Source organism: Momordica charantia, assembly GCF_013281855.1.
Source record: "Momordica charantia cultivar OHB3-1 chromosome 8 unlocalized genomic scaffold, Mcharantia_2.0 BLBB01000008.1, whole genome shotgun sequence".
NCBI lineage: Eukaryota > Viridiplantae > Streptophyta > Magnoliopsida > Cucurbitales > Cucurbitaceae > Momordica > Momordica charantia.
The window spans coordinates 841,219-863,657 of NW_028275166.1; the positions used below are offsets into that span (position 1 = coordinate 841,219).

Below are 22,439 nucleotides of genomic sequence, written 5' to 3' on the forward strand. Positions count from 1 at the left end.
CCACATTGTCAATTCAAGGGATTTTGAAGATTTCAACTTTTGGCAAGTGGAGGGAAAGCATAGGCCAATGTCATTTGTCATACACAAAATATCTCACTTGCTTATCATCACAACTTTTTAAATCCCAACAAGAAAAAAAAGAAAGAAAAGTTAACTAATCAAATCTTGTAATTACAAATTTAATTATATCAAAGTTGCACTTTAATAAAGGAGGGTCATTAGTCCTGAATTATTTTAAAGTTAATCAACTAATTAATCAATGGGGCCAAAACGACAACTTTTTATTTTATTTTTTATTTTTCGAAAAAGGAAACAAAATGTTACTTTCATAAGCATAATAATTATTATTAGAATTGAACTTTGTATATGGTTGAAAGGTCAATATTGAATATTATAACTCAAAACTTCCCTTTTACTAAATAAAGTAAGGCCTTAGTTTTGATAAGTCAGACAATTTTATTGCATTTTTGGTTGGTCTCTACAAATTTCTCCCGAACATAATCATCTCTCTCTATCTCCGATTCAGTAAAATAAAATAAAAACAATATTTAATGAGAGATGGCATTCATGTGTGGATTCCGCTCTCCACAAATCAAAACAACGATGGATACTAGTTTCATTCAGGCAAATTTATTTGATTATGATATCTGAATTTTCATGTTTGTTTTTGCTTTTAAAATTTTAAATTTTGATTTCAAATGTTATAATTTAATATTCAGTATAATAATATTAAAGAGGTAAGTAATGTCTTCCTCCATTTAATAATTAATTCTATTATGTGTGTAATTTTTACTAATTTAATTTTTAGTTGGGCTATTTATTGCATGATTTTTTAGTTGGGTCAATTATGGTATTTATGCTGGCTGAATTAAGTAATAACTAGTGAGGGCTAATTTTTAGTCAAATTTCTTAAAACGCATATTCAAATGTTTAAAATTTAACTTAGATTTTAAAAATATTTCTAAAATATAGATACCAAAATAAATAAATATACGAAAAAAATTAATATGTTTACAAAATTAAATTATAAAAATTAAAAATAAAATAATTATCAAATAGACCCAAATAAACAATTAATCCATATAAAATTTTAGGCCTTGCCCTCACACAACATTCTCTGTAGTAATAATCTTATAATCAAAGGACGACTATATCTCTCTCTTTTTTCTTTTTTCCTTTTTCCTTTTTTTTTCTGTTCAAATACTAATTTCTACAATAACCATCAATACCTAAAGATCTTTTTTAAGTAAATAAATAAATAAAAGATGATGAACAAGAACACTGGTCGTTTTCCTAATAACTGTCAACACAGCATTTGACTTGATCTTTTAAGCAACAGCAGGCATGTCCCCGAGCCATGGGCGGGCTTCTGCATATTGTCGTAGATCCTCTGGAAATCGAGCTTCTTGAACTCGTCCCATTCGGTTAGGAAGCACACTCCATGTGCATCTCTTGTTGCTTCGTATGCATCCCGTTCGACACTTACTTGCTTTATAGTGGTCGGGCTCATCGGATGTTCCCAATCGAACTTCTCCATCGAAAGGTCTCTCTGGATTTGATCTATAGAAACCTGTGGATCGTATATACTTAGCCTCGCTTTGTCGCCTAACAAAGCTTTGCACACGTCAATGGCTGGTGTCTCTCTTGTATCTCCAGTGTCTTTCTTGAATGCGAATCCAAGGATGGCGATCTTCTTGCCCGAGACAGTGTTGAACATGGATGAAACCAACCGGTTGACGAACCGGGACTTCTGGTAGTCGTTTATCTTGATGACTTGTTTCCAGTAGTTTGCTACCTCAGGGAGGCCATTGCATTCACAGATATACACCAAGTTCAAAATGTCTTTCTGGAAACAAGAACCACCGAAACCTACACTGGCATTCAAGAATTTCAGGCCGATTCTTGAATCCGTACCAACCGAATGCGCCACTTCAGTGATATCTGCACCGGTTGCCTCGCAGAGAGCAGAAATGGCATTAACTGAAGAGATCCTCTGAGCTAAAAAGGCATTGGCAGCTAGTTTCGATAGCTCGGCAGACCATAGATTAGTACACAGAATTCTTTCCATGGGCACCCAGTGGGCATACACATCTCTGAGTTTCTCTATCGCCTTCAATCCTTCTGGAATTTCCCTTCCACCGATAAGAACCCGGTCGGGATTGAAAAGGTCTTGAATAGCAGTTCCCTCAGCAAGAAACTCCGGGTTTGAGAGTATTTGAAAGTTGATCCCTTTACTGTTGTGGGTCAGTATCTTTTCAATGGCCTCAGCTGTCTTCACAGGGACAGTAGATTTTTCAACCACAATCTTGTCGGATTTCGATACATCGGCAATCATCCGAGCAGCACTTTCCCAGTACGTGAGATCGGCCGCCTTCCCCGCTCCGAGGCCCTGAGTTTTAGTTGGTGTGTTGACAGAAACAAAGACGATATCAGCCTCACCTACATGTTTCTCAACATCATAGCTGAAGAACAGATTCTTCCCTCTGCACTGTTTCACCACATCTTCAAGGCCCGGCTAGTAAATCGGTAGCTGTTCACTGTTCCAGGCGTCGATCCTCGAAACCGAAATGTCCACCACGGCTACCTCAATGGAGGGACACTTGAGAGCAATCACCGCCATCGTCGGGCCACCAACATAGCCAGCCCCAATGCAACAGATCTTCACCATTTCTCTATTTGTTTCAAACAGTCAAAATCCAAACAGCAGATGGCAATTGAAAGAAGATTAGTACCAAAAAGCAAATGTTACTAAATCTAGTCTCCTATTTTTCTCATCAAGAACTCAACCAAATCCGAACAGTCAAAATGTAACTAAATATAAGCTTCCACTTTCACCATTTCTATTTGTTTCAAATAGTCAAAATCCAAACAGCAGATTGGTACCAAAGGCCAATGTAAGTAAATATAAACTTCCATTTTCTGATCAAGAACTCAACAAAACAATCCCCATTCTTCTACAACCAAAACTTACAGAGAAATAGATCTGGGTGTAACAAGAGAGATAAAACCTAAAATCAGAGTTCGAATTCACTTCATTCGACATTCAGACCTAAAATAGATTCGATTCCGCCACCGACAAAAGTTCCAAAGCAAAAACAGAGGCGAGGAAGCAGAAAAACAGAGAGAACCCATTGATTAACAAGCACTGCAAATCAAACCAAGCAAACCCCAGAACACAGAAACACAGGATATCATTATGAAAAACCAATCAGAACTGTAATAAGAAAAATCAGAAGGAAGACGAACGATTAGTTTAATTACCTTGTGTCGGTGAATCAATCTCAGAACAGGGGAAGCCGAAAATGTGATCTTGCGGTTGCGGAGAAGAAAAAGGGAAGAAATGGGGTCGACTTTTCAAAGACCCGTTAAATTGTTGCAATTGTATAGCCCACCAAAATTTCAGATCAAACAATCGAATGCACCAAGATTTTTGTCTCTTTGCCGAAAAATGTCCCAATTTGTCATTTGAAATAAATCTACTCGGTTTGCTCTTCACGAGAACCAATAAATTCCCAACATAGATGAAAATGATATTGCGTGTATTCAATCATTTCTGTGTTCATGTCATATTAAATCAAGTCTAAACCATTCAAAGGCTCTACACCCTTCAATTTTGAGGTATATATATATAGATATATATATATATATATAATTGATTCTTTTATACTATTTAAATTTATACATGTGATAATCATTTAAAACATGATGTTAAATTTTAAATTGGATGGTTACCATTGTTCTCTTGTCTTATTTTAAAATTTATACATGCTACAATCATTTAAAATATGATATTAAATATCAAGGGAAAATTGCGCTCAATAGTCAATCAATTCATTGTTCTGTAGGTTGGTACTTTGTATACTACTCCTCGTGAGTAGGACTTCATCCATAACATAATCGGCAGATTCAACATGTATGCCTACAAGTTAAAGGAGTTCAAATAGTAACAGATGACTCACTTTTTCTAAGTAGGAGAAAAAAGGATGAAAACATGCCTAAGTCAAAGACTCTACTGAGACAAAAATGGGCTATCAAGAACGTAGAGGAGATAAGATAGACAGTAAAAAATCTTACGAAAAAGTGCTTCAAATCTTCGTATGTGTGAAGGATTTTTGTAGGGACTTTCATAAGCGTGGCCCACACACGTCTAGAGAAGAAAGAAAAAAGAGGGGATAAAGAAACCCTTAATCCTAATCATCAAATTGGCGCGGCTTGATGCACCTCGTCTCTTCTTAATATTTGTTTTGAAATAACCTTCTAATATGTTACATTATACAAAGAGTTAAAATTAAAAATATTTAAATAGTTGTTTGCTTAATTCTATGAGAACATTATGAGAACGTTGTTAAATGTTACTTTCTTAGATATGATATAAATAAAACATTTTGGGACAGTGTTGAATGTTATGCGAACAAGGGGAAAAAAATCTATACGAGCATAGTTTTAACATTAAAAGTATTTACTTAGGAGGCTGGATGTTTAAATAAAAAATTATTACCTATACATACATACATGACATGTGAAAAAGGTGTCACTTGTTTCTATTTTATTTATTTACTATTATCCTATTATAGTAAATGTCTTAATCAGTTAAAGTAGGCTCATGTGGACTAATATTCTTTAAAAATCATCTTTAAGTATTTTATAAAATCATTAATTAATTATCAAATTCCATTCCCCAATTCAAATAATCATATTACAATCAAATAAGGTCATTCGGAGCATAGTTGAAAATTGGTTAATATGTATATTCTCAATCAAAATGTCGAAAATTCAAATCTCCACTCATACATGGTGGAATAAAAAAATCAAATCAAATAAGTGGCCCAAGCGAAGAAGAAGAACAAAAAAAGATATACAAAAATACAAAAAATCTTCAATTTTGTATCTTTAATTGAGTCACCTCATGTTGCCAAAAAAATTAGAAAAAAAAAACAGCAAAAGATATTTTCTTCTCCACTTATTCAAAGTCAGATGATCCAAGTTGACAAAATTAGAACTTGAAAGTTCAACTAGAAATATATTCCTGTGATGATGCATACATATAGATTTACTAAAGTTTTTTACGTTTATCAGCAGAAATTAAAGGCACAATAAGGAAAGTTACGAAAATCATGCATCCACTTCTAACAAGAAATATAAACATCAAACTGTGGCATTAACCTTCTTTCAGATTCTCCAACTTGTAAGAACCAACTAAGAAGCCAAGAAATTCTTGAACCATTGAACCGAGTCCTTGGGGTATCTCTTCAGCTTATCCCTGAAATCAACATAGTAAAGGCCAAACCTTGAACTGAAACCAGCCGCCCACTCCCAATTATCCAACAGAGACCAAACGAAATACCCTTTCACGTTGCATCCATCTTCCCTGCACACAACCAGATTTCATGGTCACAAACAAATTAACCATTGCCACTGAAGAAGAAGAAGAAGAAGAAGAAGAAGAAGAAGAAGAAGAACTCACTTGATGGCCGCCAAAAGGTTTGTCAAGTAGCCATCGTGGTATCTGATCCTCTTCTCATCTTTCAGTGCCTCTTTGATTGGTTTAAATATGTCATTTGGGTCGTCCATCCCTGTTATAACCCAAAAACAGAGTCAGATCTTTACTTTTTTGTTAAAATTTGTTGTGTTTTTGAACTTTGAAGCTGTGTTTACCATTTTCAGTAATCATCACTAGTGGGTTCCCGTAGTTGTTCTTGATGTAATTCATCAAACTTCGCATCCCACGAGGAACTATGTATAACCATATAGAGCTTGCCTGCAAGTTCATCAAAGAAACAGGATTGGAAATCGATTAGGATCTATGGTATGCAGAGAGAGACCTTGTTTTTCTATAGGAGCTGCACTGCACCATACCCTTTCTCCAATGGTTTTCAGCCCTTTGAATGCTGCATAAACAAGAAACAGAATCATGGGAGAGAATTAAAAAGGGTAAACTACAAATTCCGATTCCAATATATCGGGATGTTTCGAAAGAGTGGTGTTCATTGAGAGTTCTTACGAACGGTGAAGGCACCAGAATCAGCAATGGAGTCATTCAGGGCAACCCCAATAATGTTTGTGCTGTTGTGATAAGCGTAAAATGTGGTGTAGTGATTTATGCCAACGAAGTCCAGAGACCCTTTCACCATAGCCGCCTGCTGCCGGGAAAACGTCGGCAGCCGCCCGCCGACTCTGCTTCTCATGGAGCTCGGATAGTCGCCAAAGATCAACGGATTGAGAAACCTGAAAGTGAATTAACTTTAACAGAAAGTTGGAAGAAATTCAAAATGCGTTGTTCTTGTTCATCAAGTCATCACCATCCAAGCTGAAAATCTTGAGCTCTTTGGGCTGCTTGAATGTCAATGGTGGAATTCGAACCTGGTTCGAACCAGATAACATCGAGCGAGATCCCAATCACTCCCCTCTGTGTACGCTGCATAAACCCCCAAATTTTACACCCGTTATCAAAATGTTCCAATCTCAAAATCGATCAAAATCTCGTTAGGGTTTTTACCTTGTACTTTCTTCTGTAAATATCGGAGACGGCGGCGTGAGATAAGAGAACATTGTGCGCGACAATGTAAGGCTCGGTTGCAGAATTTCCACTCCGGCAGAGAACATGGAGAAGAATTGAGCAGCGGCCCGGCGCCTGGAGACCGACATCGTAGCCCTGGGTAGCGAACGTATGCGGCTCATTGAACGTAATCCAGTGCTTCACCCGATCGCCGAACTTCTGAAAACACGTCTCGGCGTACAGAGCGAAATCGTTTCTGCAATTTGGAAGATGCGAATTGAAATCGCTGAAGAAACGGGAAGAAAATTAGGGTTGGGGTTAGGGATTACATGATTTGGGGGTTCAGCCAGCCGTTGTATTTGTCTTCTAGGGCTTGAGGAAGGTCCCAATGGTAGAGAGTGACATAGGGTTGAATTCCTGTTTGAAGAAAGATTTGCAGTTTCAGCCATTGAAGATGAAGATGAAGATGAAGATGAAGATGAAGATGAAGATGAAGATGAAGAGATTACATACCATTGGCTAACAAAGCATTGATGAAATTGTTGTAGTGATCAACTCCAGCCTGGTTGATCTCTCCACTTCCATCTGATCAAAACCAAAATACATCAAAATTCCAAGCTTCTTTCTGAAAATATTTCATAATCTTTTTATTGAATTGCCATTGCAGTGAGAACCGGTAGAAGTTGACTACACTCAACTGCCAACTACAAGCTGATCCAGATATATTAATGGAAATTACATATAAAAAAACCAAATTATTGGCAATAATCACAGAACAAATTGTTTTTCTTAAATTATAGTTTTAGTCCCAGTGTATTTTCCATTTCAATTTCAATTTGATTATTTGTTTTCCAGAAGCCTTTTAATCCAGCTCAAATCCACTTCCGAAAATTACTAAAATAGGCATTGAAATGTCTATAAATGATGGACTATACGAGTCATGTATATAAAGATAAAAATAGAATTACATAAAACGACTAAATAAGCACTTTTTTAATTAGTATGTTTGTAAAATTATAATTCTATTTCAATATAATATGGCAATTTAAATTACCTTCCACTATAATTTTTCAAAATAAAATTATAACTTTTAAAATATTAGGGAGAAATTTGAAAAACACCTAAATATTATATGGTAAATTATATATTTAGAACAAAATAAATTTTTTTAATTGAATGAATAAAAAAGTGCACATTAATCCAGCTCTAACCTCCATCCTATTTTCTAATAGACTCGGCTAAAGATATATATAATATATATATATATATATTACAATCATTATAACCTACAATACTTATATATCATAAAGCCAAATATTCCATCACGTTAAAACAATAAATAAATAATCAGACTGGACTGATCCAGTAAAGAAAGATAATAATAATAAGAGAAATATAGAAACTAAATTAAAAAAAAAAAAAGTTAAGATGTTGATTATAGTTTTGTATTAATAGTCATTTTGTTCTCTATTCGTAAAATTTTAACACAAATTTTATATCCAATAAAAAACTCTTTAATATAAAATTATGATTATATTTAAATAAATATAATCAACCAACATGACGTTGAAAATTGTGATGGAAAAAAATGAGATTAAAAATAAAAATAAAACAAAGACTTAAAATAAATAAGTCTGAAGTGTTAAAAGAGGTGAGAAAGTTAAAAAGAAAGGGGAGAGAGAATTTACTTGGGAAAATTCGAGACCAGGCAATGGAGAATCTGTAGGCGTCCATACCCATATCCTTCATGAGTTTAATGTCTTCCTGTTTCCAATTTTTATTTATTCATTTAATCTCTTTTTCTCTCAATTTTCTTCAAAAAGTTAAAAAATAAAGAAATAAAGAAAAGATGGTTACCGGGTAACGGTGGTACTGGTCCACGGCAACATCTGCATTACTGAAATCAAGCACCTTTCCTGCAAGCACCATTCGTAATTCATAATTTACAACCACAATAAAAATAAATTAATTAATTAGTATTTAACGAAAATCAAATTTTGTAGAAAATTTTTAAAAAAGAATTACCAAATGTATGGGAAAATGTGTCCCAAACTGTGGGTCCCCTTCCGTCCTCCTTTACAGCGCCTTCATACTGCATTCACATAGTGCCCAAAAGCTATTCAATTGCACCCTAATTGCTCCTTTAATTTCATTTTTTCTTTCATTTTTTTTACTTTAATAATTTCACTTGTATTTTAAATTTAAAGAATATGTGCACCTCCATTTTTATTGAACCGATGGAGAGTCTAAATATATGTTTTAATCTTCTTTTTCTTTTTACTATGTTTTAGTCTTTAATGTTTGGATCTTTTTTCATTTTAGTCTTGATGATTTATATTTTTTTTTTAATTTAGTCCTTTATATTTTTATATTTTTCAATCTAATTATTTATAGTTGGTAAATGTTAAATTTAGCTGATGACAAACTTATAATATTTAGTGAAAATTGACAAAAAAAGATAATACTAAATGAAGAAATATATCATCTATGAAATGAAAGTTAATTCATCATCTAAATTTTTAATAAATTGGTAGAAATTTCGATTTTTTCTCTGATAATCCTTTTTATATTTTCTAAATTTCCGTCAATTTATTAAATATTGAAGATTAAATTGAAAATTTAGAAACAATAGAGACTAGATTAAAAGTAGAAGAGAATATTAGGATTGTACTTTATCAAAAAGAAAAAAAAAAGTAAAACTTATATATTTTGGCCTATTGCATAATTTATAGAAGAATATTAAACATTGAGACTAATAGGATCTTTCATGTACTCTTCAAATATTAAAGAAAAATATTAAGTTTAATCCAATGACTTTTTGTGATTAAAATAAAATTTAAACCTTAATGTTTTGTGATCATAATCAGTTTATTTGACTAAAAAAAAAGGGTTAAAAATTATTTTCAGATATGAAACCTTTATTTATTTTTTTATTTTTGATAAAAGTGAGACTCATAAGTCTAGTTTTTATTTTAAAAAAGTTATCGAGATTCTGATAAAATTTATAAATTATAAAATCAGAGAACGTTTGGTTGTTAACAAAAGCTTTTGTTTGTTCAAAACTGTTTTTAAGAACATCATGCACTTTGAATTTATTAAAAGTTACAAACAAAACAAATTAAAGCAAGTAAAAGTTAAGTCGTGCAAGAAAACAAAATAAAACAAAACTAACTCCTTAAAAAGTGGTTACTTGAACAAATATTTATTCTCAAGTTTTTAAATCTTATTTAAACATTTCATAATTAAGAGAGATTAATTGAAATTAAAACGACGCAGTTCCAATTTCAGTGGAAGATTTGGAAAGGACAGAATCGGTAACTTCGGTAGTCTACCCGTTTTCTCCATCATTGCGTATATATAATATTATAAATCGCTATAATTAATGACTAAAGAACAAAAACAGAATTTCAAATAAAAAAAAAAAACAAAAACAAAAAATGTCCCATTTGCCCCCATCCCACGTCAGATAATTCTATCGAATAAAAAGCTTTATTTTTTTATTTTTTTGGAATAAAGGCTTTATATTGTATTTAAATGTGGTGACAATTACAAATTAACCCTATTTATTTTGTCGTTCTATAATCATTTCTGAAGTTTTGAATATGATTTCAGAAACAATTGAAGAAATTTAATGTTAAATTTCAAATAACCGGCTATTTTCACCAACTTAATACAGTGTATTTTGCTTGCATGATCCATCCTGATATCAAGTAATCTAAAGTACGAGATTATAATAGGCGAATATAATATAATATATATATATATATATATATATATATATATTATTGTTTCTATAAATTATAATAGGCGAAAAGAAGAAGAGGAAGAGGGTAAAAGTGGAACCTGGAAAGCAGAGGAAGCAGTCCCGAAAACAAATCCGCTCGGAAAACCGCTTCTGGTAATCTGCGCCGAACAAATCTGAATCCCTAATACCACCACCGTTAACGCCACCACGCCGACGCCGGCGCCTCTTGCTCCGGCCACCATAGCGCCGAGGGAGAGAGAGGGAAAGAAAAGACAATTAGAAAGTGGTTTAGGAATTCAAATTCTCGAGATTTGAAGAAACGAATAATGCAGAGAGAGAGAGGGAGGGAGTGGATTTGAAGAGATCGAGAGAGAGTGTGAAATCGACGGTGGCAGTGGCGGTGGTGGGCGGCGGTGGGGACTGAATCTGAAGGAATGGGTGGATTTTATAAATTGGGTGGGCAATTGGATTTATGTATTGTGGAATTCCCACTCAGGAGAAGTCGCTCAGTTCACACGCCTTCCAATCATATAATTCAACCCCTTTTTTAGTTCCACATTCCATTCCCATTTTTTTTTCTTTCCTTTTTTGCTTTTCTTGGCCTCATCGTCTTATCTCTCATCCATAGTAATTAATTAAAAGGATTACCGGTTTTGTCTTGGAATTTCAAAATGACTTTATTTAATACAATATTCGGGATCAAACTCACAATCTCTTATTGTATTGGAGATATAAGTCAATTACATTCAAAATATTTATTTTATGACTAATTTATCATAATAAACTATATTTTTTCGATCATATCTTAAGGTACTATAGTCTATAGTATAAACTACCATTAACGTAGTTGTGGTCTACTATAGACTTTAGACCATTATTGCAAAAAATTGTGGCCATTTTGAAAAGTAAACTAGTAAATTTAAATAAATCTAAAAGTGTAATGACTATAATTTCGAAAGTCCATTTACATGTTTAAATCTAAAGAAATATTTGTCCGACAGAGTAAATAAATCTAATTAGTTCATAATTCTTGTTTTTTCAAAATGTTTATATTGACAATTCGAGGGGGGAAACCAAACGTAAAAATGATCTCTACATATGGTTTGGTTCCTAAATTTCTTAAAGTTTACAATTTGGATATTCATGTCCAATCATAGAAATTCTCGAAAACTAAACTTCAATTATAATTATTTAAAGAAATATTCTAATTAACCTTTTTGAAATGATTGGGCAAAGCACACTGTACAAGGTGAATATGAACTAGTATTTAATTGTTGCATAGGACCAACTTAGTTGACAAAAATATTAGTTTAATATAAATAATATATCAAAAGATTCAAAACTTTAGGTTTATGTTGTTAAAATATTGATAAATAATTAAATTTATTGTAACTCATCAATTTAAACATTTAGATTCAGTGTTGGTATTAGAACAAAACTTTGTCATTTTCTCTCTAATTAATAGTGATAACCACCCGTTAGGTCCAAATCTACAAATGAAGAGAATAATTCAAATCATTGATAAATAATTAATTTGTCGTACGAGAATAAAAACTACCATAGCTTTATTTATATTAAACTAAATTTCTATTAAATATAGCATGGCAACTTGTTATATTAGATTATACTAGTAGTCATAATAATTTTTTAAAAGAAGCATAAGAACTACATTGAAACTAATATCAAAGGATTATATAAAATCATAATTAAAAAGTTTGACTTTTAGCGCAACATTCAGCCACAAAAAACATCAGTAATATTTTGTGTAGGTCCAAGGTTAAAATCTTCATTCTCCAATATCTTAATTAAAAAATCAATAATAATTTTTTTTCGATTCAAATTCACACCCTTATTATATTGATAATAAATATAATAATTATATTAATACATCTTAAATTTATTTTAGTCCATGAACTTTTAAATTTGTTTTATCATGGTCTCTCAACTTTTAAAATCTATATTATAATTGATGAACTTTAAAAATATAATAATTTTAAACTTTACATTTATTTTTCTTAACAATGACATAGTTTCGTACCAACCTAATAATATGAGCATATATTTCAACTAAATTGATTGGAGGTGAATCCTCAACGAGTGGATATTAGGTGCAAAAATAAAATAGCAAAATCAAAATAATTATTTTTTAAATTTGCAAAAAAGACTAAAATATATCTTTCCGAAATTGATGGACCAGAATTAAATTTAAACCTAAAAAGAGTAATATTTGGAAATATAAAAGAAAGCTAAATAAGGGAAAATTGTAGGTCAAGGCGCAGCTGGGCAACAAGGGAACTGGCACTATACAAATTTGGAATGTGGCTCGCCCGTCATCTTCTGCCACGTTCACACTGCATCGTTGACGCAAATGCCCCCATAAAATTTTGGATCATTTTAGTTCTTTGTATTTTTTAAATGTTCATTTTAGTGATGTACGGTGACTATTTTTATTCCTTCATTTTATTTTTAATCTAATTTTTTTATCGCAATTTCGACAAAGCATCACAATCAATATATTTCTTAAAATGTAAATATTACTTTATAATAAAGCGTTTTCGTTAGGTATAAAATTTGTATTAAAATTTTGCATGGAATACTAAAATGATAAAACTGTTATGGACTAAAATGAACATTTTCAAAGTATAAAGACTAAAATAAACAAAAAAAATATCGGGACCAAAAGTTCAGTGGTCTATTAGATACAATCTTATTAGTTTATAACTAAACTTAGTAATATAACTTACAAATTATACGAACAATATTATTTTAAAATGAATTGATCCCAAGCTAGACCTAAAATAATTTATGAAAGAGTAATAAGAAGAGTAGAAGGAAGAAGTTCTTCACACAAGTCCATTTTTGTCAAAACACACTTATGTTGCATCTCCTCTTAGTTTACTCTTCCAATCTTCTTTACTTTTAAAGCTCTAATAATTACATGCACCAATAATTCTAGAAGGAAAATAAAACAATACAGAAAATACATGAGGATATTCTTATACTTTTTTTTTGATAAAGGATACATGTAAGTTTTTAAAAGTTTTCATTCTACCATTATTCCCAAACACCCCAAACACAAAAGGAGTGATTTTGAAATAAGAGATTTCAAGTATAATTGATTTTCCAAAATCACTGCACTATCTGAGTGATATTTTAAAAATCAATCTAAAGTAATTTTAAATTTTCATAAAATCAAAATTTTAATTTGTTCATCAAGATTTAAGACAAAGTGCTGGATCAAAAATACTCTCAAATATGGGTCAATAGTTCAACCCCTATCAATTTCAGCTTAGCTCAACAGACATGTATCATTGTTGATTAGGAGGTTGCATGCTCGAACTCCCACCTTATATATTGTACTAACAAAAATTCGATATCGGTTGAAAGTATTTAAAAAAAAAATAATAATAAAAATTAAAAAAAATTCCCCAGAGAGTGGACCTGAATTGATAGCCCAAGGGTTCCCGCCGTTTTGTAAGTAAACTGGGCCGATTAAGAAAGTTCAGTCGCGAAGCCAATGTCTCAACTCTGTTGAATCGAAATTCCTAAATCCAAATTCGCAACTACGAGTTCAGAAATGGAAGACGAAGAAGATCCTCCGCTTGCGGTTGAAATCGGCGAAACTATTACTGCTGCCGGGCCACATGAAGATGAAGGCGTTTCTGTCGGCGTTACCGTTATCACCGGATATCTTGGAGCCGGAAAATCCACTGTAAATTACTCTATGAACCTGTCCCCCCCTCACTCTTCACTTGAATTTGAATTAGAGAATGATGATTTTTGTTTCTTTTTGGTGGTACTGTGGTATTTAGCTGGTTAATTATATACTGAACTCGCAACATGGCAAGAGAATTGCTGTTATACTGAACGAGTTTGGTGAAGAAATTGGAGTTGAGAGAGCGATGATAAATGAGGGTGATGGCGGGGCTTTGGTCGAGGAATGGGTCGAATTAGCAAACGGATGCATTTGCTGCACCGTCAAGCATAGCCTGGTTCAAGCCCTAGAGCAACTTGTGCAGAGAAAAGAAAGGTATTCTATTATTATGTTGGATTTCAGCGCAGATTTCGTGAAAAATACGTTGATCAGTGAATTGTGAATTCTTCACGCTTGTTTCTAGGCTCGATCATATTTTGCTGGAAACTACGGGGCTAGCAAATCCTGCTCCACTGGCTTCGGTGCTTTGGCTGGATGATCAATTGGAATCGACGGTCAAGCTTGATTCAATTATTACCGTCAGTTCTTAGTTCTTTTTTCTTCACTTCTTGAGTTAGTTTCGCAAGTTTCCTGTGAATTACACGCTATTGATCGCGAGTGTCTGTGAATTGCATGCTATAGTTCCTCGAGTGTAAACTCTATGAGGCGTCAAATTTGCTGTTTAATTGAGATTGCGGTAGCCAATGAAGCTTAAGTTTTCCCCTCGTACTAAGGCCAATGTGTATGCGTTGTCTATCCATGTTTGGATGTATGCTTCTGCTTATTCAAGATAGAAAGATAGTTTTAAGATTCCTTTCTTATAGTATAAAATTTTCACCTGATATAATTTTTTTTCCCTTTGGATGAATTCCTGCTCAGTAGGTTGTGGACGCTAAAAACCTTAATTTTCAATTAAATGAGCACCGAAGTTCATCATCATTTCCCGAGGCATTTCATCAAATTGCATTTGCGGTAATAATCTTAGTTTTGTGTTCTCTGCAGCTTTTCACTCTATATTAACCGTGTCTTACATGCCGTCGTATGCTGCTCAGCTGTCATCTTCAAAATTTATCATTTTATTCCCGGAGTTTTATTTACTACTCTTTTCAATCTAGTCTTCTTGATAATTGTTCTATATGCAGACGTAAGAAACTTGTAAATCTGTTATTCCTTGTAGGATACTATTGTTCTTAACAAGGTGGACTTGGTCTCTTCCAAACATGGGGGTGGTGGTGCATTGGAGGACCTGGAGTACGAAATACGTAACATTAATTCCCTTGCCAAAATCATTCACTCTGTTCGGTGTCAAGTCGACTTGTCTTTGATACTAAACTGCAATGCCTATAACGCTACTGTCAGTCATAAACTTCTTATTTTTACCTCCTAGTTCATTCTCAATATCTGGGTCAGTCCTCTTTATCTAAAACCGTTCAGTTTCTTTTCCCCACTTAGAATACAGGTCATTTAGAAGCATTGTTGAAAGAAAGCCGTTCCCTATCCACCAGAGATCTTCATGATACAGGTGTTCGAACCTTGTGCATTAGTGATGACAATAAAGTTGACCTTGATAAGGTAGTTTTCTGAAACTTTGTTAACTATTTGACCTTTATTATAAACTAACAGACACAAGGATCAACTAATCACTAGTGACAGATCATGTATTTCCATTAAAAACTGTGTGGTTCCGTTCTGAGTTTCAGAGTTCTCTGAGCTTGGTTTCGTGTATCATCTACGTTGTTGCTTGTGCTGAATATTCTTATGAATCCTCATCATGCAACTATAGGATCGTCGTATTTTAAATTTCTTTTGCATTAAAAAATTTCAAGACCTGGAATGTACCTAACTAAGAGGAAAGGTGAAGATGTAATTTATCAAGGATAATGTATGAACTTGTCAAGACTAACCTATTATGGACCTATTATCGTTTAGTTAGTATTTTCTGTTTGACCCAAAGTTTCCTATTGAAGCAATGAAATTTGGAATTACTAATATTTTTTCCATCAGCGTGCTGGATCAATTCAGCAAAGTATCTAATTTTAAGAGTGATTATATCAATCACTCATCTTTACTACGAACATGATTATTGCAGTAGATACAACTCAAAAAAGAAAGTACTATGAGTTACTTCCTTGAAATTCTTAATATTTCTTATTAATCTGCTAGTCATCTCCCATCTTCCAGACGTATGTATGTGCTATTCTCACACTTGCTGTATTTTCCAACAGGTTCATTCTTGGCTTGAGGAGATACTTTGGGATAAAAAGGGTGGCATGGATGTTTATCGTTGTAAAGGAGTTCTAAGCATAAAGAATTCTGATCAACTACATACTTTGCAGGTAGATTTGTGCTTAAGATAACCTGGTGAAAGTAAAAGAATTAACTAGTGTCACTCAGCCTTAACTTTATCAATTCAATTATCATTCAATGTCACCTTTGTCCTGGAAACGTTAGTTCAGTCCTGTCAATCATGCTTCAACACGACGACTTCTAGTATTAATCTGATATGCATGCATTCCTTTGGGGTACAGAACCGATATTAAAAGGTTGAGCTACTTGACTTTTCCAAAGAAGTGATGTTATGAGGAACTCTAAAGATTACACCTATTAAGTTATGAGGAGATACCACGTCTTCATAATATAGACCGTAGTAGTTATTATACCATTATGACAGTTGCCCTTTTCCTAAACACTCCATTTAGCAGACATGTTTTTTCATGTCAATGGCTGATTCATTGGTTGCTCTTGCTCCCTGAGCATGTGACAGGCCGTGAGGGAATTATACGAGATCGTTCCTACTCGCAAATGGAATAATGGAGAAAGTCCTATGAACAAAATAGTCTTCATAGGTAAATGATATACAATTATCCACTCTTATACCCCATGGATTTTTGTGGTGGAACTATTTAATCGTTTTTAAACCCATACATTCTATATAATGCAGGTCGTAATCTGAACGAGGACGTTCTCAGAGAAACCTTGAGAGCATGTGCAGTCTCCTAAATTTTGTAGCTTTACAAGTTGCTTGATTACAAAGGAAAATAAGCCAGCTGCACAACAAGAAGTGCTTGTGGTATCAGGTATGAATCACGAATTGTTCTGATTCCAAAATGCTTTCTGGTCTTTCTTCCACGTGATTCAAATTTCAACTCATTACAACAATCCCAACTATAAGAATGTGAGAAACTCAAAGGTTTTGGGGTAGAAGAATTTGAAGAACGTGAAGTTTTTTTTTTTTTTTTTGGTAAATCTTAGGGGAACGTAAAATAGTTCGTTTTAAGTTGTTTGATTTTTTTTTTTTAGAATTCAAACCTCTAACTTTTTGATCGAGGAGCGAGAATAACCAGTTAAGTTATGAGTTATGCTCAATTTTAATTTGACTTTACAACATTTGGCATCTAGTTTTGTTGCTTTCCATTGGACTACTAGACCAATCTAATTGTGATGAAATCTTTTCCTTTTCTTACTCATATTTTTTTTTTGTTGCTTTTTTTTTCCTCTACAATTTCTCTCACTACATTTTGCACAATCTTTATTCTCTCTACACACCCTTATTCTCATATCATCACTCATTCTCTCTCTTGAAATAAGTAAAAAGGATTTAGGATTTATCTTGTCATTAGAGAGATTAATTGAATGCTGTTAGTACTCAATATTCTGATGGTATCAAAGTATGTAAGTAATCAAATAACCATTTTCCTAATTAAGAAATTATTTCTCTTCACAATCTAAACAATATCATCAAAACACTTAAACCGACAATTTATTAGATTGGATATGAATCTCGTATGAATCTTGTATTTTAGGTAATGTTGAATCGTCTAGTTGGACTTAACTTTTGAAGATGAGCCAAATCAATCTAGGCTCAAAAAAATGTTTTAGATTCGTCTTCTAAACAAAAAAGAAATATATATATTAAAAAAATAACCATTATGTAAAGATTAATTAATTGTTTTAGCCCTCAGTACTTTTTCATTAGTAAGTTAGAAAATAGTTTTTTTTTTAATATATCTTTTTGAAGTAGTTTTTCTTTTTAGTTCACAACTATCGTGCTAGTTTCACTTTTCAATTAAATAAACACTTTATAGGAATATTATAATATTTGTTAAAATATAATTTTCGTCTTTGTACTATGTTTAAATTCGATTCATGTACTTAAAATTATTAACTTTTTCTAAAAAAAATTAGTTTCTATCAGTCTTCCCTCTATAAATTTTTGGAATTTATTCACATTGTATATCTTTTTAATGATTTTTTGGACCAAAATATATTTAAAAATTTGGTACATGGAGAGATAATTCAAATCTTTTAAGATACAAAAGAAAAGATTTTGATGTTGAATACTTCCATATTTCGTTTGATCAACACATTAAAATTAAGAGAACATAAACAAAACTCATCAAATCATATTGTCATTAGGATAGCCAATTTGAGCATTAGAGGTGTTAAAAATCTAGATGATCCGAAAAAATTGATCAACCTAACCCAACCAAGACTATTCATCTAAGAATTCACCTAAAAATTAAAACGAGTTAAACTAACCCACACAACTTATTATTAATTTTAAAATTATTTCTTTTAGTTGCCATAAAATTATGTAGAAATATATTCATTTTAGTTTTTCTTCGTGAGAGATTTTTTTATGGATTATTTATTATACAACAACTTTTAGAATAACATTAAAGATAAGTTTATGGACCTTGATTCAATTTAAAAAAACATGCAAATAAATGTTTAAAATATCGTCAAACCGAACATAGCTCAAATGGTTAAGACACTCATATCTTACTAAAAGATCAATTCCAATCCAAAACTATTTTATAACTGGGTTAAGTTGAGTCCCTTATTTAATAAGAGTTGTTTGAGTTTAATAAATTTACCACTTGAACGAGTTTAGTCAAAAAAATTATCTCAACTCAATCCATGAACATCATTACTGAACAAGATATTGTACTTTTTTTTCACCATATAATTAAAGATAAGCTTATGAACCTTGATGCAATTTTTAAAAATATGCAAATAAATATTTAAAATATTAGTATTTACCTTTTTTATTATACAATATTTCATAAAAACAATATTTCGAATGAATGACTCGAATAACTCATAATTTCAACCTAAAACTATTTTATAATTGAGTTAAGTTGAATTCGGAGCTGATTGAGTTTAATAAATTTAAAACTCGAATGAATTTAGTCTAAAAATTTATCCCAACCCAATTCGTAAACATCTTTTATCGAGCATGATGTTGATCCCCCACCCTCACTTTTTTTTATTTTTTTAAACTTAATTTTATTCATTTATTTGACAATCCAATTAATACGAACGGAGCAGCAACTCGAAACCCTAAATCCAGAAATCTCGCGGTAAAAGGGTTTGAACTTCAAACATAATCGTCGAGTAAGTTCACTCATTCAATCAATTCCGAGGTTTTGGCGCTATTTCCTCTTTCTTTGGATCCCTGTTTGTCAGATTCTACAAGAAACTTCGATCGCGCTGTGCTGTTACTTTGCGAGAGACGTGCGCGGTCCAATCAAGCTGAGAAATCCGAGGCAACCGAGGTAAGTAATATTAAGAATTCGTTCTTTTCATTTGTTTGATTGTGAGGCTTGCTAGGGCTTGGTTGTATTGGCTCAGAGGATTCTCTTATTTGATTTAGGAAATTTGTAATTATTTCTCATTCTGACGAGATAGGATTTATTTTCAAGTGGACGTTCTTAGAATTTATAGGAGCGAACGTAATTTTTTGCTTTTCTGGATAGTCTGAGTTACTTGTTTATGCTCTCTAAAGCTTCTTCCTCTCTGGGTTATCGTTATTTCACCTGAAGTTTGTTATAGCAAGTGAATTTCACTTTAGACGACTCGGTGCAGTGCCACAAAGCATTCGTAGACCTTTGTTATTGAAAGCCACGCGTAGTTTTGCTAAATACAACTTGTTCTTCATTTTATGCATGGAGTTCCACTCTGCTTCTTGGTGCTGTTATTTACTTGTATTTAGCCGCATTCATAAATAGTTTTCTTGTAATTTGTAGAACTCAATTATATTTTATTTGTGTCAATTCTTTGATCGTTTCTTTCTAATGGTTCTGGTTGTTTCATGGAATTATTATCAATTTTTTCCTTAAAAAAACAAGTATACGTCAAAGCGAGCATAAATTAGGAATCACAGAATCACATTCCAATTACAAGTGATTAAAGATTTGGACAATAACTCTCATGAGAAGCCCCAAGTGCAATGGAATCCGCAGTGGCTAGTTTTTGAATGTGTTCAACAATCATAATTCTAGGAGGACAAGGAGATGTTTAGTTTATGTGGCTGGCTTTGGGTTTGTGTGAAGATTTTTTTCCCATTGCGCTTTTCTGGCTGGTGGGAGTTGGGTTCATTGTTTGAAGACATCAAGTTCTGCTATTGCCATTTTTTTTTTTGGTCATGATAAGAGCGACTGTTTAGGAATAATGGCCTGCTGCTCACATTATATAATCTGTTATGTATTTTGATTTTGAGGAACAGGCGGACTTTTGCTCAAAACTCAAAATTCTTGTTATTTCTCATTGATAAATGCATTCTTGATTTTCACATTATTGTCTATTTTGTGTTACTTGAGTTAGATTATTCTTCATCGTAGTGTTATTGATATTTATTTCTTTTATTATTACAAGTTAGAATTTCTCTGCTTTGAGATTTTACCTACAAGCTCAAACTTTTCCAAGAATGGCATTGGTTGTGATCTGTGGTCAGCCATGCAGTGGGAAGTCCACTGCGGCGCTCTGCTTAGCTGAAGCTCTCAAGGAATCAAATGCAAAACAAGCCATTAGGATCATCGATGAAGCTTCGTTTCATCTGGATCGCAATCAGAGCTATGCCAATATGCCGGCTGAAAAGAATTTAAGAGGAGTGCTCAGATCTGAAGTTGACAGATCTGTATCTAGAGATAACATTGTCATTGTGGACTCTTTGAACAGTATAAAGGGTTATAGGTATGAGCTATGGTGTTTGGCGAGGGGAGCAGGAATTAGGTACTGTGTGCTGTATTGTGATGTGGAAGAAACCCATTGTAGGAAGTGGAATGAAGAGCGGCGGGAGAAAGGAGAAGCTAACTATGATGATAAGATATTTGAAGATCTGGTCAGAAGGTTCGAGAGGCCAGATAGTAGAAATAGATGGGACTCACCTTTATTTGAGTTATTGCCACATAAAGATGGAATAGAGAAGTCATCTACTATAATTCTAGATGCTGTATCATACTTGACAAAAGCAGTGGACTCCAAGTCGCGGGACGTAAAAATTCTTCAGCCAACAATCGCGACTCAGAATTCTCGGTTTTCAGAGGCGAATTCTCTGTATGAGTTGGACAAGGCAACACAAGAAGTGGTCAATGCTATAGTAGAAGCACAAGCACAGGCAATGGGAGGGCCTCTGAATGGTATCTCCCTGGGTCAGGAGTTACCAGCCATCAATATTTCAAGGTCAGTTGGCCTACCGGAGCTTCGTAGGCTACGAAGAACTTTCATTAAACTAACAGGGCAAACCAGTTTAAGCGGACCACCGCCACCTTCTGATGCCGAGAGCGCTAAGAGGATGTTTGTCGACTATCTGAATAGGGAACTGGAAACTGCTTGAGCTAGTTTAACCCGAAGGATATTGGGACTTCCTTAGAACTCAGGGACCTGTTCAAGTAAGATCGTTGGGTGGGAGTTCCATATGGAATGCCTCTGCAGTGGTGCTGTATACTTTGTAGCATATAAACTTCCAAAACTTCCCCAAGCAACAAGAGGTAACATGGATGATACTCTTCTTTTCTGCACAACTTTGGCAATCTGTGCATTGTTGGTGCACAGCACAACAATTATTTAAACTTTGTTGTAAGTTTATGAATGTTTTACTTGAAGATATGGAACACCCCTTGCAATCATCGCCCACCTCTAAAAAGGTTTCGTGCATTGAGAAGGATATAAATAATGTATGAAAGTTTGAATTTTGATGGAAATTTCGAATTAGCTGGACTTTTAGCTCTCTTTATGGTGACTACTTTGTAGGATTCTGTTGGTTTGAAATTTTAATCATTGAAAGGATCTTAGTTTATATTTCGTATATTTAAATTACTTTTAAATAGTGTATTTCATCTATGGCCTGTTTAATATTAGCAATTGTGATTTAAAATTAAGTTCTACTGTAAAGTAAAGAGAATTAGTTTTTTTAAGTATTACTAATTTAGGAAACCCACTTACAATCAGTGGTATGTATGTATTATTTTAAAACTAATTGATCCATAGACGACATTACCGTATCTGTCTTATTACATTGTCTTTTTAGGAAAGATTTCTGCAGTGTATGTGTCGAGCGTCTATCAATATTTTCATACTGAAAATTCAAATGAACATTATAAGAAGAAAATGTGCATCATAAAAAGGAAAAACTAAAATTTGTAACCGTAGATATTTTCGTCATCCCAAAGTCAAAATTTGCACTTGCTAAAAGTACAATTACCAAAAATTGGTGTTTTGAA

General features: G+C 33.0%; 4 protein-coding genes across 6 annotated transcripts; 2 read left to right on the forward strand and 2 right to left on the reverse strand.

The window, feature by feature from the left end:
* Positions 1–1,024: 1,024 nt before the first annotated feature.
* On the reverse strand, positions 1,025–3,606 carry UGD1 (UDP-glucose dehydrogenase 1). Its single transcript, XM_088127218.1, is given in 2 exon segments — positions 1,025–2,672; positions 3,262–3,606. A coding segment is annotated over 1 exon segment (1,365 nt). The 5' UTR covers positions 2,669–2,672; positions 3,262–3,606; the 3' UTR covers positions 1,025–1,303.
* Positions 3,607–4,984: 1,378 nt separating this feature from the next.
* On the reverse strand, positions 4,985–10,743 carry BGLU40 (beta glucosidase 40). The gene is made up of 13 exons (XM_022276532.2): positions 10,340–10,743; positions 8,522–8,588; positions 8,354–8,412; positions 8,185–8,260; positions 7,010–7,081; positions 6,826–6,913; positions 6,497–6,752; positions 6,300–6,415; positions 6,002–6,225; positions 5,857–5,888; positions 5,656–5,758; positions 5,465–5,573; positions 4,985–5,368 (listed from the first exon to the last, which is right to left on the reverse strand). The coding sequence occupies exons 1-13, from the start codon at positions 10,481–10,483 to the stop codon at positions 5,197–5,199; spliced, it is 1,518 nt and encodes a 505-aa protein (XP_022132224.1). The 5' UTR covers positions 10,484–10,743; the 3' UTR covers positions 4,985–5,196.
* A 2,961-nt stretch (positions 10,744–13,704) lies between these two features.
* Positions 13,705–17,402, forward strand: LOC111005195 (Cobalamin biosynthesis CobW-like protein). 2 transcript variants are annotated; one of them, XM_022276620.2, is made up of 9 exons: positions 13,706–13,953; positions 14,054–14,271; positions 14,360–14,474; positions 14,818–14,907; positions 15,113–15,289; positions 15,388–15,507; positions 16,161–16,271; positions 16,700–16,781; positions 16,877–17,402. In XM_022276620.2, the coding sequence occupies exons 1-9, from the start codon at positions 13,819–13,821 to the stop codon at positions 16,933–16,935; spliced, it is 1,107 nt and encodes a 368-aa protein (XP_022132312.2). In that variant the 5' UTR covers positions 13,706–13,818; the 3' UTR covers positions 16,936–17,402. The 2 variants fall into 2 exon arrangements, with proteins under 2 accessions (XP_022132313.2, XP_022132312.2); XM_022276621.2 differs by lacking the exon at positions 14,818–14,907 and having other exon boundaries at positions 13,705–13,953.
* Positions 17,403–19,112: 1,710 nt separating this feature from the next.
* On the forward strand, positions 19,113–21,948 carry DRL1 (KTI12-like, chromatin associated protein). 2 transcript variants are annotated; one of them, XM_022276449.2, is made up of 2 exons: positions 19,113–19,493; positions 20,597–21,948. In XM_022276449.2, exon 2 carries the CDS (start codon positions 20,645–20,647, stop codon positions 21,551–21,553), a length of 909 nt encoding a protein of 302 aa, XP_022132141.1. In that variant the 5' UTR covers positions 19,113–19,493; positions 20,597–20,644; the 3' UTR covers positions 21,554–21,948. The 2 variants fall into 2 exon arrangements, with proteins under 2 accessions (XP_022132141.1, XP_022132140.1); XM_022276448.2 differs by having other exon boundaries at positions 19,116–19,493; positions 20,593–21,948.
* The last annotated feature ends 491 nt before the right edge of the window (positions 21,949–22,439 follow it).